Source organism: Coregonus lavaretus (assembly GCF_964263955.1).
Source record: "Coregonus lavaretus genome assembly, contig: HAP1_SCAFFOLD_4687, whole genome shotgun sequence".
Taxonomy (NCBI): Eukaryota; Metazoa; Chordata; class Actinopteri; order Salmoniformes; family Salmonidae; genus Coregonus; species Coregonus lavaretus.
The window spans coordinates 1-15,527 of record NW_028164627.1 but is presented as its reverse complement, the minus strand read 5'-3'; the positions used below and the strand labels follow the sequence as shown (position 1 = coordinate 15,527).

At 43.8% G+C, this 15,527-nt stretch overlaps 1 protein-coding gene across 1 annotated transcript; it reads left to right on the top strand.

Moving 5' to 3' along the window:
- Positions 1-2,652: 2,652 nt before the first annotated feature.
- On the top strand, positions 2,653-15,001 carry LOC311116836 (rho GTPase-activating protein 4-like; the record flags this gene model as incomplete). Its single annotated transcript, XM_084191869.1, is given in 12 exon segments — positions 2,653-2,938; positions 4,164-4,318; positions 11,963-12,134; positions 12,421-12,583; positions 12,772-12,834; positions 12,956-13,129; positions 13,592-13,720; positions 13,906-14,127; positions 14,314-14,415; positions 14,515-14,700; positions 14,916-14,963; positions 14,965-15,001. Coding segments are annotated over 11 exon segments (1,366 nt in total), but the record flags the coding sequence as incomplete, so codon positions are not given.
- Between the last annotated feature and the right edge of the window lie 526 nt (positions 15,002-15,527).

The window sequence follows — 15,527 nt, the reverse complement described above, 5'->3', positions numbered from 1 at the left end:
TGTGTGAAATCTATGGGTTCCTTTAGTTTCTATCATGGGATTATTTTGTTGCTTTTTTAATTTTTTTTACCGTATTTGACTGTATTCATTTTTTACTATATTTGACTGTATTCATTTTTTTACTGTATTTGACTGTATACATTCAGAGTGAAACCTTCAGTCCCTTCCCCCATCTCCCGGTTGTGCCAATCCGGTTGCTGTAAGGTGTTTATGGGGGGTGACAGCTGTCAATCAAAACGGCTGAGCACGCTCAGGATACCCTCAGGGCAGGAAGGGGGAGCTAGTCCGAATAGTGTGTGTGTTTGTGTGGGTAGGTCGGAGCCTGCGAGGGGTTTGAGGTTGCAGTTTTGTGTGTGTGTGTGTTTGGTGTGTGTGTGTGTGTGTGTGTGTGTGTGTGTGTAAGGTGTTGGGGTGTGTGTGCAAGGGCAGGATGTCATGGTGTCAGCTGTCTGATCAGGCAGCGTAGGGTCGCAACATGTCATTGGCCAAAGGGACATGCCTTATATGAACTAAATGACATGGTCAGAGACCAATATCTCCTACGCGTGCGTGCGAGCACACTTTTACACACACAGGTTACTCAGCTGTCACTACCCTAACACCAATCGTCAAACAAGATTAATATGTTGCAAAAGTACACAAAACAGTTCCCTTTCCCGTTTACATTGTGCCACACAAGTCACACTGCCACTGGTGACACCCATCATCATCACCTCCCTCTCACACTGAACCACTCCAAATACAACTAAACTCTTACTTAACAACTTAACTTAACAACTGAACTTAAAAACTGAATTTATTAAACAACTTAACTTAAAGACATTCTCCGGAACTTTGGCGACTAGTAAGTATTTTTTAAACCTCCCGCTTTGGGCTGGATCGGTCAATGTGTAGTTCATACATGCAGAATTACTGTTTTACCTCAATTAGCCATGAAATCACTAGTTTGAAGCGATTGTTTTTCTGGAAGCTGTGCTGCGCCATTTTCTCTACATTTTCCCCCACACGGGCCAGCCCCCTAGCAATTCGAGTTCAACCAATGAGCTTTAGCCCCTCGCCATATGAGTGACAGCTAGCAAGAGGCACATCATGCACACAGAGCGAGAGAGAGAGCAATGACATGGTGCACATATCTGCACAAATGTTGCGTAGTACGCAATTTTCAGGGACCACTTTTGGCTTGTGAGCATTACTTTCAGAACTACTGGCTAAAAAGTATACAAAAGTACTGGAGAATCTCTTTAACTTACACTGGCTATAGTCAAATCCCCAAGACTACATAACCAAAAACGAGAGGAGGCTGGTGGGAGAAGCTATAGGAGGACGAGCTCATTGTAATGGTTGGAATTGAATAAATTAAATGGTATCAAACAGATCAAACATATAGAAACCATGTTTGACTCCGTTCCATTAATTCCCTTCCAGTCATTATAATGAGCCCGTCCTCCAATAGCTCCTCCCACCAGCCTCCTCTGCCAAAAACTGTCTTGGGGATTCGGTTGTGGGATCCCCCCCCCCCCCCCCCAAATTGTAAAGTGGTTATCCCACTGGCTATAGGGTGAACGCACCAATTTGTGAGTCGCTCTGGCTAAGAGCGTCTGCTAAATGACGTTAATGTGCCCTTGAGCAAGGCACTTAACCCTAATTGCTCCTGTAAGTCGCTCTGGTTAAGAGCGTCTGCTAAATGACTAAAATGTAAATGTAATGTAAATGGATCATTGAGGGTTTATCATTGACATCACTTGACTACATTCCCCACATTGCCGTAGTGATTTGTAGTTTCCTCAGATACCACTATAGCTAGTGTTTGCTGCAAGTTCCATCCGTATACACCCGGTGGTGTCAATACGCCAAAAATGCTATTGTTCTGGAATTGATTCAAAAGCATATCACATCTATACAGTACAGTGCTCCTCTATGTCGTGACCTGTTTTTTGATACTGCTGCCACTGCTCTTTGCACTAATGCACCTTATAATTGAAAATGTCATATTTGTTATTTGATTTTCTCTATAAGTATATGTTTTTTTTGGTATAGCAGTCTTCAAGGACCCTGCAATGGGCCAATAGAGAATCTGAATAAGCCAATTAACCATGTTTGTTGGCTACATATGTTGAAAATGACTCTGTATCAAATATGTGTTATCACTAGCGTTCTCTCTCCTTACCACATCCGCTGTGACTGAGCAGAGAGGAAGGATGCAGAGGAGACAGTGAGCAACACCGTGTGTGTATCTGTGTGTATGTATGTGTGTGTATGTGTGTGCATGCGTGTGTGTTGAGAGACAGGGGGCTGTGCAATGGTGATTGTATTAAGCTAAACAATACAAGGTCGTCAGAAAAAATAATCATGGCTGAGAAAGAGAAAGGGAGATGGAGGGAGAGTTCGAGAGAATGGGAGGGAGAGATGGAGGGAGAGGGAGGGTAGATAGACAGGGAGGGAGGGTATGAGGGAAAGGGAGATGGAGAAAGGGAGAGAGAGAGAGGGGAAGACAGTATCTGGTATTTCTAGTAGGCCTCAAGGAGAAAAGAGGAGAGGATGGGGGCGTGGCTTAGGTTATGACATTCACTCAGAGAGAGAGAGGGCTGTGTGTGTGAGAGAGGGAGAGAGAGGGAGACAGGGAGGAGTAAGTATGTATGTGACAGAGAGGATGAAAACGAGACGGGGACAGAGAAGAGGGCTGTGTGTGTAATAGAGAGGGAGAAAAAGAGAGAAAGAGAAGAGAGCTGTGTTTGAGAGAGGGAGGGAGAAAAAAGAGATGAAGGGAGGGCTGTTTTGAGGATGTGCTCGAAAACGGAGGAGGGAGGAGGAAAAGGAGAGAACTGAGCTGAGAAAAATCTGTCTGATCCGCACACTGGTGTCTGCGATAGAGGAGAGCGGGAGGAGGAGAAGAGAGGATAGGAAGACGAAGAGAGAGAACACAGGACTGCACAGTGAGGTATGGGTTGCGTTATTTATAGCTATGACAGAGGCATGTGTATGAGTTTGTGTGTGTGTGTCTGTATGCATGTGTGAACAATCCATGTAATACGCTGTGTGTGTGCATGTGCATGCATGTGTGTGTCTGTGTGTGTGTGTATATGTGTGTATGTGTGTGTGTGTATGACTGCAGTGACCCTGTGTTTGCTGATGGACCCATGTATGATGGATGGAATATGACTGTTCAATTACTAATGATGTAATGTTAGTGCAGAATTTTCAGTGTGTCCGTGTGTCTGTGTGTGTGTGTGTCTATATATCTTAATGGTGTGTATGTGGATGTGTGCATAAATCGTGCCGATGAATGTGTTTAGGTGTGTGTGTGTGTGTGTGTTCATTCGTATCATATATTGTGTGTGCACATGCACAGTTGGGCAATTTGACATGATCAAATGTTTCTGCGCATGAGCTCAGCTAGCCAACACCACCATGACACTGCTTCATAATGTGTGTGTCACATTACTTAATAGCGTGATCAGGGATTTCTATTGGAGCAGACGTATCTGAGACTCTTCATATCATATACAGTATCTATAACCTACCTACTGATGTTCTAGACAGTTAGTTTTAATAGGAAAAAGGTGAAAGCAAAATGGAAGAGGTTCTGAAAGGCAAGGTGAAGCTGACTGTTAGCAGCACAGAATGTGGCAGGGTGTGTGTGTGTGTGCGTGTGCGTGTGTGTTTGTGTTTGTGTGTGAACCCTAACCCTACAGCACTTCATAACCTTCATTATTCAGATTACTCATTGTCTCCCGATGCGCAGGACTATGGTAGATGAAGGAACCAATCTATCTTTTCAGACTGTCAGAGTATTTATCTGGTCAATATGGCAGTGTGTTATGTCTGTTGTTTGTAACAGTGTGTTATATGTGAAAATGTGATTGTATTATAAATTGTGTTTGAATGTTTAAGGACTCTTGGAAGATTAGTCTAAATGAGGACTAAAGGAGATCCTAATAAAATAAAATAAAATCCCCTTATCTCTCTCTCGCTTCCTATTTCTCTGTCTTTCTCTCTCTATCATTCTCTTTCTTTTTCTCTTTTCATCTCTCTCTGTCTCTTTCTCTCTGTATCGCTCTTTCTCTTCCACTCTATTCATCGCTCTCTGTCTCTCTCCATCTCTCTCCATCTCTCTCTCTCTCTCTCTCTCTCTCTCTCTCTCTCTCTCTCCCTCTCTCTCTCAGGTTCATCTGCTTAGACAGATTCATATTGGAGACCTGGAGGATCTATAGACAGGGTTAGAGGTTAGAGGTCAGGGGCTAGGCAGACATGATGACATCACATGGAAAGCTGAGGATGCAGAGAGGGAGTCTGTACGAGTATGACTCCCAGATCAAAGGTGAGAACATACTTTTCTGTGTGTGTGTGTGTGTGTGTGTATTCATACATACAGTATACTGCATGTACTGTCTGATTTGTGTTGTTGTTGTGTGTGTTCACATATGTGTGTGTGTTCATGTGAGTTCATGTGTGTGTGTGTTCATGCATATACTGTGTGAACTTCTTTTGTGATCAAATGTTTTTTATTTAGTAATAATAAATGTCAGCAAACATGAATATATACAAAATTAAGTTACAACTCCCCTCCCCCATCCCCATCCCAGCCCACCTGAGGATCTAAGGGATCAAACTAAATGAACATACATTGACCAGAAAAATAAAAAATAAAAACTTAAATCAACACATTCAAAGTATCTTCTTTAGCTCCATGAATGTTCCATAGACACTGACTGTCCAAAACATTAGGAACACCTTCCTAATATTGAGTTACACCCGCTTTTGCCCTCAGAACAGCTTCAATTTGTCAGGGCATGGACTCTACAAGGTGTCAAAAGCGTTCCACAGGGATGCTGGCCCATGTTGACTTCTATGCCTCCCACAGTTGTGTCAAGTTGGCTGGTAGTGGATCTCTACTCCGAATAGCTCGTTCCATCTCATCCCACAGATGCTCAATTGGATTGAGATCTGGTGACTGGGCAGGTCACTGCAGTAAGCTGAATTCACTGTCATGTTCGTGGAACCATTCCTGGACAATCCTAGCCTTGTGGCATGGGGTATTATCCTGCTGAAAAAATTTATTTGCAGATGGATACACTGCTGCCATGAAGGGATGCACCTGATTGGCAATGATGTTCAGATATCCCGTGGCATTCAAACATTGCTCCACTTTTATCAAGAGGCCCAAAGTGTGGCATAAAAACACACCCCACACCATCACACCACCACCACCAGCCTGCAATGTTGACACGCGGCATGATGGATGCAGGTACTCGTGGTTTTCTCCATACCGTAGTACTCTCATTCTTGTAAAACAGTGGGAACCGGGATTCATCAAACCAGGCAATCTTTTCCCAATTCTCCATTGCCCAGTGTTTTCGTTCCTTAGCCCTCTGCAACCTCAGTTTCTTGTTTTTTGCTGAAAGAAGTGGAACTCTGTAAGGTCGTCGGCTGCCATACCCCATTTGTGTCACGATACGACGAGTTGTGCATTCTTTTATGGGTCTTTGGGCACCAATGTTGTACTGGACTGTCAGTTTACTAACTGTAGCCCATCTGTTGCTCTGCACAATTAGTGTCTGCCTCCTTTGTCCACTTTCATCAATTACCTGTTTATTTACCACTGGCCTGCCGTTGGCTGGATGTTCTTTAGGCGGTGGACCATTCTTGAGCGTGAAAGAACCAGGAGCGTTGCAGTTCTTGACACGTTCAAACCAGTGTGCCTGGCACCTACTACCATACCCCGTTCAAAGGCACTTCAATCTTTTGTCTTGCCCATTCACCATCTGAATGGTGCGCATACACAATCCATGTCTCAATTGTCGCAAGGCTTTGAGACATGGATTGTGTCATTTTCTTGGCAGCCGTTAAGTTTATTCATCGTGTACACAGATTTGCAGATGTAATCACAGGTTCAGCGAAATGCTTGTGTTTCCAGCTTCAACAGTGCCGTAATACCTAGCAATAAAGAGGGAGAGGTTATTTTCTTGGCACCTCTCCGGCAGAGCTCTCACTTCCTCCCTGTAGGCTATCTCATCGTTGTTGGTAATCAGGCCTACCACTGTTGTGTCATCAGCAAACTTGATGATTGAGTTGGAGACGTGCATGGCCACGCAGTCATGGGTGAACAGGGAGTACAGGAGGGAGCTGAGCATGCACCCCTGTGGGGCCCCCTTGTTGAGGAACAGCGTGGCGGAGGTGTTGTTGCCTACCTTCACCACTTGGGGTCAGCTTGTCAGGAAGTCCAGGACCCAGTTGCACAGGGAGGGGTTCAGACCCAGGGCCCTGAGCTCAGTGATGAGCTTGGAGGGTACTATGGTGTTGAAGGCTGAGCTGTAGTCGATGAACAGCATTCTTACAGGTATTTCTCTTGTCCAGGTGGGATAGGGAAGTGTGCAGTGCATTGCGATTGCCCTCAGAACAGCCTCAATTCGTCAAGTCATGGACTCTACAAGGTGTCAAAAGCGTTACACAGGAATGCTGGCCCATGTTGACTCCAATGCTTCCCACAGTTGTGTCAAGTTGGCTGGATGTCCTTTGGGTGGTGGACCATTCTTGATACACACGGGAAACTGTTGAGTGTGAAAAACCCAGCAGTGTTGCACGTCTTGACACCTAGCACCTACTACCATACCCCGTTCAAAGGCACTTAAATATTTTGTCTTGCCCATTCGCCCTCTGAATGGCACACATACACAATCCGTGTCTCAATTGTCTCAAGGCTTTAAAATCCTTCTTTACCCTGTCTCCTCCCCTTCATCTACACTGATTGAAGTGGATTTAACAAGTGACATCAATAAGGAATCATAGCTTTCACCTGGATTCACCTGGTCAGTCTATTTCATGGAAAGAACATGTGTTCTTAATGTTTTGTTTATACAGTGTACATTGATACTATTCTCAGAAGCGACCCGGAACAATCTTGAAGCATAGATTCTGATTGGTCAGAATGGAAGAATTGGAAGAATGCGCTTATGACATAAAGATAAATAAAGTACAGAAAAATCATATAAAATAAAAATAAAAGGAGATGCAGGAATATTTTCTAACACAGTGGACAAGTTTGATGCTACTTCATCCCAGAATATAGATACCTAAGGGCATTCCCAAACCATGTGTATAAAGGTACCAGGGCCCGGTTTTCCAATAGCGATGGAACTTAGGCTTGCGAGTGTTTTAACAATGCATTTTTCCTACAACAGCAGAAGATGTAACATGCGTTTCCCAAAACACCACGTAGAGAGAACTAAAGGATCGAAAGAAAGGGAGCGCTGCAACAGGTCAGCACCTCAGGAGTAAATGTCAGTTGGCTTTTCATAGCCGAGCATTCAGAGGTCGAGACAGGAGAGACAGAGAGACAGAGAGAGAGAGGGAGAACGAGAGAGAGAGAGAGATATTGGAGGCTGAGACAGGGGGTTCAGGGGACACTGTGGCCCTGTCTGACCTATACCCCCGGACAGGGCCAACCAGGAAGGACATAACCCCACCTACTTTGCCAAAGCACAGCCCCCAGACCACTAGAGGGATATCAACAGACCACCAACTTACTTCCCTGAGACAAGGCTGAGTACAGCCCACGAAGATCTCCTCCACTGCATGAGCCCGAGGTGGCGCAAAACTGGACAGGAAAATCACATCAGTGACTGAACCCACTCAAGTCGAGTATAGCGAAAAAAGCCTGGCACAACGTGACACACCCCTCCTAGGGACAGCATGGAAGAGCACTAGTAACCCAGTGTCTCAACCCCCGTAATAGGTTCAGAGGCAGAGAATCCCAGTGGAGAGAGGGGAGCCGGCCAGGCAGAGACAGCAAGGGCGGTTCGTCACTCCAGTGCCTTGCCGTTCACCTTCGCACCCCTGGGCCAGACTACACTCAATCATAGGACCTACTGAAGAGATGAGTCTTCAATAAAGACTTAAAGGTTGAGACTGAGTCTGCGTCTCTCTCATGGATAGGCAGACCATTCCATAAAAATTGACCTCTATAGGAGAAAGCCCTGCCTCCAGCTGTTTGTTTAGAAATTCTAGGAACAATAAGGAGGCCTGCGTCTTGTGACCGTAGCGTACGTGCAGGACCAAATCGGAGAGATAGGTAGGTGCAAGTCCATGTAATGCTTTGTAGGTTAGCAGTAAAACCTTGAAATCAGCCCTAGCCTTAACAGGAAGAAAGTGTAGACAGGAAGAAATATGATCAAATATTGGGGTTCTAGTCAAGATTCCAGCAGCCGTATTTAGCACTTACTTAAGTTTATTTAGTGCTTTATATGATATGTTCATCAAAAGAGAGATCAGGGTCCAGAGTAAAGCCGAGGTCCTTCACAGTTTTATTTGAGACGATTGTACAACCATCAAGATGAATTGTCAGATCAAACAGCAGATCTCTTTGTTTTTTGGGACCTAGAACTAGCATCTCTGTTTTGTCCGAGTTTAAAACTAAAACATTTGCCGCAATCCTCTTCCTTATGTCTGAAACACAGGCTTCCAGGGTAGGCAATTTTGGGGCTTCACCATGTTTCATCGAAATGTACAGCTGTGTGTCGTCCACATAGCAGAGAAAGTTGACATTGTGTTTCCGAATGACATCACCAAGAGATAGAATATATAATGAAAACAATAGTGGTCCTAAAACGGAACCTTGAAGAACACCGAAACGTTAAATTGATTTGTCAGAGGACAAACCATCCACAGAGACGAACTGATATCTTTCCGACAGATAAGATCTAAACCAGGCAAGAACTTGTCTGTGTAGACCAATTAGGGTGTCCAATCTCTCCAAAAGAATGTGGTGATCGATGGTTTCAAAGGCGGCGCTAAGGTCTAGGAGCACGAGGACAGATGCAAAGCCTTAGTCTGATGCCATTAAAAGGTAATTTACCACCTTCACGAGTGCTGTCTCAGTACTATGATGTGGTCTAAAACCAGACTGAAGCGTTTCATATACATAATTTGTCTTCAGGAAGTCAGTGAGTTGCTGCGCAACAGCTTTTTCTAAAAATGTTGAGAGGAATGGGAGATTCGATATAGGTCGATAGTTCTTCTACTTTTCCGGGTCAAGGTTTGGCTTTTTCAGGAGAGGCTTTATTACTGCCACTTTTAGTGAGTTTGGTTCACATCCAGAGGATAGGGAGCCATTTATTATGTTCAACATAGGAGGGCCAAGCACAGGAAGTAGCTCTTTCAGTAGTTTAGATGGAATAGGGTCTAGTAGGCAGCTGGAAGGTTTAGAGGCCATTACTATTTTCATGAATGTGTCAAGAGATACAGGATTAAACAACTCAAGTGTCTCTGTTGAATTTAGGTCCTGGCAGTTCTGTGCAGACTCAGGACAACTGAGTTTTGGATAATACGCAGATTCAAAGAGGAGTCAATAATTTGCTTACTAATGATCATGATCTATTCGTCGAAGAAGTTAATGAATTCATCACTGCAGAAGTTTAGCCATCCTCTCTTGGGGAATGCTGCTTTTTAGTTAGCTTTGCGACAATATCTAAAACTTTTTGATTGTTTTTGATCTCCTCAATTAGGGTGGAAAAGTAGGTTGATCGAGCAACAGTGAGGGCTCTTCGATATTGCATGGTACTGTCTTTCCAAGCTAGTTGGAAGACTTCCAGTTTGCTGGAGCGCCATTTCGGTTCCAATTTTATGGAAGCTACACATCATGAAATATATTGAGACAAATTACAGAATAGCCGACAAGTAGCAAAATATAACTTTATTGATTGAACATTAAATGTATTTAAACGTGATTGAAATAGGCCTATAGCCTACTGTTTATATTTTAATGCAGTCATCTCGGTATTCATTTGAAGTGTATTTTTATATGTAGCTTGTTTGTATCAATTGCAAAGACATAGGTACCTTTGCATTTGTAGTCACATTTGTTCTGAAGTTATCAGAGGTCAGAGCGATGGATAAACCATTTGATTCTATGTTTAGCTGAGATCTTCTGTGTATAAAATGACGCGGCAGAGCAAAAAAGCATCTAACAATGCACTTAGCTGTGGTCTGAGTGGTCTGAGGCAGGCATTAGATTACGAGTGTAACGTTAATAATGATGGTTTTTGGAAACAGCTTGGAGATTTAACAATGCTCCAATAGGTTCTAACAATGAACTTAGCCTTGAGATGCTTTTGGGAAACCGGGCCCAGGTTCATTAAGAGTGCATAATGTACAGGAAGCATCATTGAAAATGTTAATATGGAACATCTTACGAGGAATTACAGTGCCTTGCAAAAGTATTCATCCCCTTGGTGTTTTTCCTATTTTGTTGCATTACAACCTGTAATTTAAATGGATTTTTATTTGGATTTCATGTAATGGACATACACAAAATAGTCTAAATTGGTGAAGTGAAATTAAAAAAATAACTTGTTTCAGAGAATTCAAATAAATAAATAACGGAAAAGTGGTGCGTGCATATGTATTCACCCCCTTTCCTATGAAGCCCCTAAATAAGATCTGGTGCAACCAATTACCTTCAGAAGTCACATAATTAGTTAGATTGCACACAGGTGGACTTTATTTAAGTGTCACATGATCTGTCACATGATCTCAGTATATATACACCTGTTCTGAAAGGCCCCAGAGTCTGCAACACCACTAAGCACAGGGCACCACCAAGCAAGCGGCACCATGAAGACCAAGGAGCTCTCCAAACAGGTCAGGGACAAAGTTGTGGAGAAGTACAGATCAGGGTTGGGTTATAAAAAAATATCAGAAACTTTGAACATCCCACGGAGCACCATTAAATCCATTATTAAAAAATGGAAAGAATATGGCACCACAACAAACCTGCCAAGAGAGGGCCGCCCACCAAAACTCACCCAAAACTCACGGACCATGCAAGGAGGGCATTAATCAGAGATGCAACAAAGAGACCAAAGATAACCCTGAAGGAGCTGCAAAGCTCCACAGCGGAGATTGGAATATCTGTCCATAGGACCACTTTAAGCCGTACACTCCACAGACCTGGGCTTTACGGAAGAGTGGCCAGAAAAAAGCCATTGCTTAAAGAAAACAATAAGCAAACACGTTTGGTGTTCGCCAAAAGGCATGTGGGAGACTCCCCAAACATATGGAAGAAGGTACTCTGGTCAGATGAGACTAAAATTGAGCTTTTTGGCCATCAAGAAAAACGCTATGTCTGGCGCAAACCCAACACCTCTCATCACCCCGAGAATACCATCCCCACAGTGAAGCATGGTGGTGGCAGCATCATGCTGTAGGGATGTTTTTCATTGGCAGGGACTGGGAAACTGGTCAGAATTGAAGGAATGATGGATGGCGCTAAATACAGGGAAATTCTTGAGGGAAACCTGTTTCAGTCTTCCAGAGATTTGAGACTGGGACGGAGGTTCACCTTCCAGCAGGACAATGACCCTAAGCATACTGCTAAAGCAACACTCGAGTGGTTTAAGGGGAAACATTTAAATGTCTTGGAATGGCCTAGTCAAAACCCAGACCTCAATCCAATTGAGAATCTGTGGTATGACTTAAAGATTGCTGTACACCAATGGAACCCATCCAACTTGAAGGAGCTGGAGCAGTTTTGCCTTGAAGAATGGGCAAAAAATCCCAATGGCTAGATGTGCCAAGCTTATAGAGACATACCCCAAAATACATGCAGCTGTAATTGCTGTAAAAGGTGGCTCTACAAAGTATTGACTTTGGGGGGTGAATAGTTATGCATGCTCAAGTTCTGTTTTTTTGTCTTATATCTTGTTTGTTTCACACATTTTTTTATTTTGCATCTTCAAAGTGGTAGGCATGTTATGTAAATCAAATGATACAAACCCCCCAAAAATCCATTTTAATTCCAGGTTGTAAGGCAACAAAATAGGAAAAATGCCAAGGGGGGTGAATAATTTCACAAGCCACTGTAGATAAGTCCTGTGTACAAAATTATAATGGATCTGTTGGTGATCATATTTGTTGTGAACTTTGTTCATACGTGTGTGTGTGTATGTGTGTGTGTGTGTGTGTGTAGACCTGCGGGCCCAGCTGTGTGACCAGATCAAGGTTCTGGACGGTCAGGTGGAGGTCAAAGGTCAACAGCTGTCTGACCTGTCCGAGTTCTTCCGTCGTCGTGGCGACATTGAGGCGGAGTACGCCCGCGCCCTCGACAAACTTACAGAGAGGTTCACCCTGAAGACCAAGAGGTGTGTGTGTGTGTAAAAAATAATAATTCTGCATTGTTTATTTTGCTATTATTGCTTGACCTGTTTATACTGACTGTCAGACGCTATTATTGATGCAATGTTAGTATAGGGAACTCAACCATAATATTATGTAAATTGGTTTAACTCTTGCCCTCTCTCTCCTCGCCCTGTCTCTCCCCCTCTGTCTCTCCCCCTCTGTCTTTCTCTCCCCCCATCTCGCTCTACTCCTCTCTCTTTCCTCTCTGTTACTCTCCTTTCCCCCCTCCTCCCCCCTCCCTCCCTGTAGGAAGGAACAGAGTGGTCAGTCGGTGTCTCAGTGTTGGTCAGTTTTGTTGACACAGACACGTGCAGAGAGCAGAGAACATGCAGCGCTGAGTGACTCCTGCTCACACACTCTCACACAGCGACTCACACACTGCTCAGAGGACACACACCGCCTGGCAAAACGGGTACACACACACACATTCATATTTACAGTCCCTGAACAAATGATCTACCCACTTTCGTTGCCTTCCAGCCAAGACTGTTTTTACATAAAATTATATGTATTTTTCACTGATCTACACAACTCCAAAATATAAAAGTGAAAATGTGATAGTGTGTTACACTGTCTGATGATTGATTTGTCTCTGAACAGAGTAAGGAGGTGGGAGTTCAGATGCAAGATGAGCTACTGAAGGTCACCACTGAACTGCAGACGGTACGGACATACCTTAGTCACTAGTCACTAACGATGAGGACGATAGTAAAAAGATGGAGATGGTATTACCAGCATTTTATCTTACTTGTGAGTGGGTGTGTGTGTGTGTGTGTGTGTTAAGGCTCTGAGGACCTACCACCAGTACCATACAGACAGTCTGACAGCGGAGGGGAAACTAAAGGAAGCCACACGATTGGAGGAAAGACAGACGGGCAAGTCAGCTGAACTGGGGATAACACAATCGGGAGGCCAGAGGCGGAGCTCTGTGAAGAAGATGGAGAAAATGATGGAAAAAGTAAGGTTGGCGTCTGACTACAGATCTCACAATGTCTGGATAGGTCTTTAAAATAACAGCTGACCACATCATATGATATAACAATCTGATGCCCGACTGCACAGTCGATTATGTGGCACATAACCATTTGTTAATGCAATGCAACGTCTGCAATGAAGTCGGCCTGGAGTGTGGCAAAGGTTGTTGTTGAGATGTGTGTGGTTTTCATGTGGCACAGGATACAGACAGGTTTGTAGAGTTTTGAGTCAGACATCCTGTGCCACATGAAAACCACACACAACAGAACAATAATGTGAGCTACTTCTGTAGTGCCAAATCAAACCAATTACATCTAGTGCCAAACCCCTTGACCCTAGCCCCTAACCTCTAACCCCTGACCTGAGCCTGTACCAAAGGGAGTATGAATCAAGGAACCTTCATTGTCATTAGCTTTTAACCAAATTGTGTGTGTGTGCTCCACAGAGACATGGCAGAGTGCAGGAGACCCAGCTGAAGTGCACTAAGGCTCGTAACGACTATCTGCTGAATCTGGCTGCTGCAAACGCAACTATGAACAAGTATTATCTACAGGATCTCAGCACACTCATAGACGTGAGTCACTGTGTGTGTGTGTGTCCGTGTGTGTATACGTATGTGTGTTTTCGTGAGCGCTGGTGCCTTTGTGTGTGTCCATTACACAATCTTATATTATAAAATGTTTAACTGACATACTAAGTATTAATCTTCCATCTCTCTCTCTCTCTCTCTCTCTCTCTCTCTCTCTCTCTCACTCTCAGTGTACTGACCTGGGGTTCCACCTCTCCTTGGAGCGAGTGATGAGGTCATACCTGGCCAGCAGGGGGCGTGTCCTGAAGGCTGAGGAGGCAGGTCTGAAGCAGCTGGAACAGGAAGTAACATCACTGGATCAGGGCGGAGACAGAGACGCTCTACTACAGAACCACGACACAGCGTTCTGTCTGCCCTTCCGCTTCAGTTACCATCCCCATGAGGGAGACCAGGTACACACACATTCATGTTCATCCATCAATGGGTGATGACCATGACACATTCTATCAGAACTATGGAGTGCAAAGATGGCCGGTTACAAGGCCAATATGTGCCCTGTATATTCTGTGACACACTGAACATGATATGTTGAGCTCCCACAGGAAGAGCTTTTGGTACACATCCCTAATGTGTTCCAGGTGAGCGAGGTGAGTGCGGAGAGCCAGGTGAGGTATGAGTTAGAGACCAGGTTCCAACAGCTCCAGTCCCGCCTCTCCACCGAAACCTTGGAAACAGAGGAGGTGAGGTCTTCACTCTATTCTTATCTATCTATTGATTTATCGATCCACCGATCAATCGATTTATAATTTTTTAATCTATTGTATGTATCAATTTTCCAGGTCAGTAAGACACTCAAAGCCACCCTCTCCGCGCTATTGGACAATATGTGTGACAGTGACAGTAACCCTCCCCCTGACCTGCCCATCAGCCTATCACACGACCCCATGGGAGCCGCCACCTCCTCCAAACTAGCCCTTGCCAAGCGGAGAGCCAATCAGCAGGAAACAGAGACGTTCTACTTTACGGTGAGGGCATTCCATTGGTCAGGGTAAGGTGTGAGGGGAGTCTAATGATAGTATTATGGATTGCATCTCCATATAGTGCTTCTGTGACCAACTAGGTTTGAAACCTGGGACATCTGAACAACACAATACTGTGTTAGCCCACTGAGCTAAAGTTGTGTAAAGGAGCTAATGCTGCAAAGGTAAAAGTGTGTATCTCTGTTTCTGTCGTTTGTCAGAAAGTTAAGGAGTATCTGACTGGAAGCTCCCTGATCTCCAAACTACAGGGCTAAACATGACCTGCTGCAGGAGGCCATAGAGAAAGGTACTACTACTATACTACTACTGCACTACTAATGTACAACTACTATACTACTACTATACAACTACTATACTACTACTACTACTATACTACTACAGCACTACTACTATACTACTATTGTACTACTATTGTACTACTACTATACTACTACACTACTACTACTTCACTACTACTATACTACTACTATACTACTACTACACTAATACTATACTACTAATGCACTACTACACTACTACTACAGCACTACTACTATACTACTACTGCACTACTAATGTACTACTACAGCATTACTACTATACTACTACTGCACTACTAATGTACTACTACTATACAACTACTATACTACTACTATATTACTACTGCACTACTATTATACTACAACGATAATACTAATATATACTACTATACTACTACTGCACTACTACACTACTACTACTGCACTACTACTATGCTACGACTATACTACTACTGCACACATACTACTACTACCACTACTACCTATACTACTATTTATACTACTACTGTACTA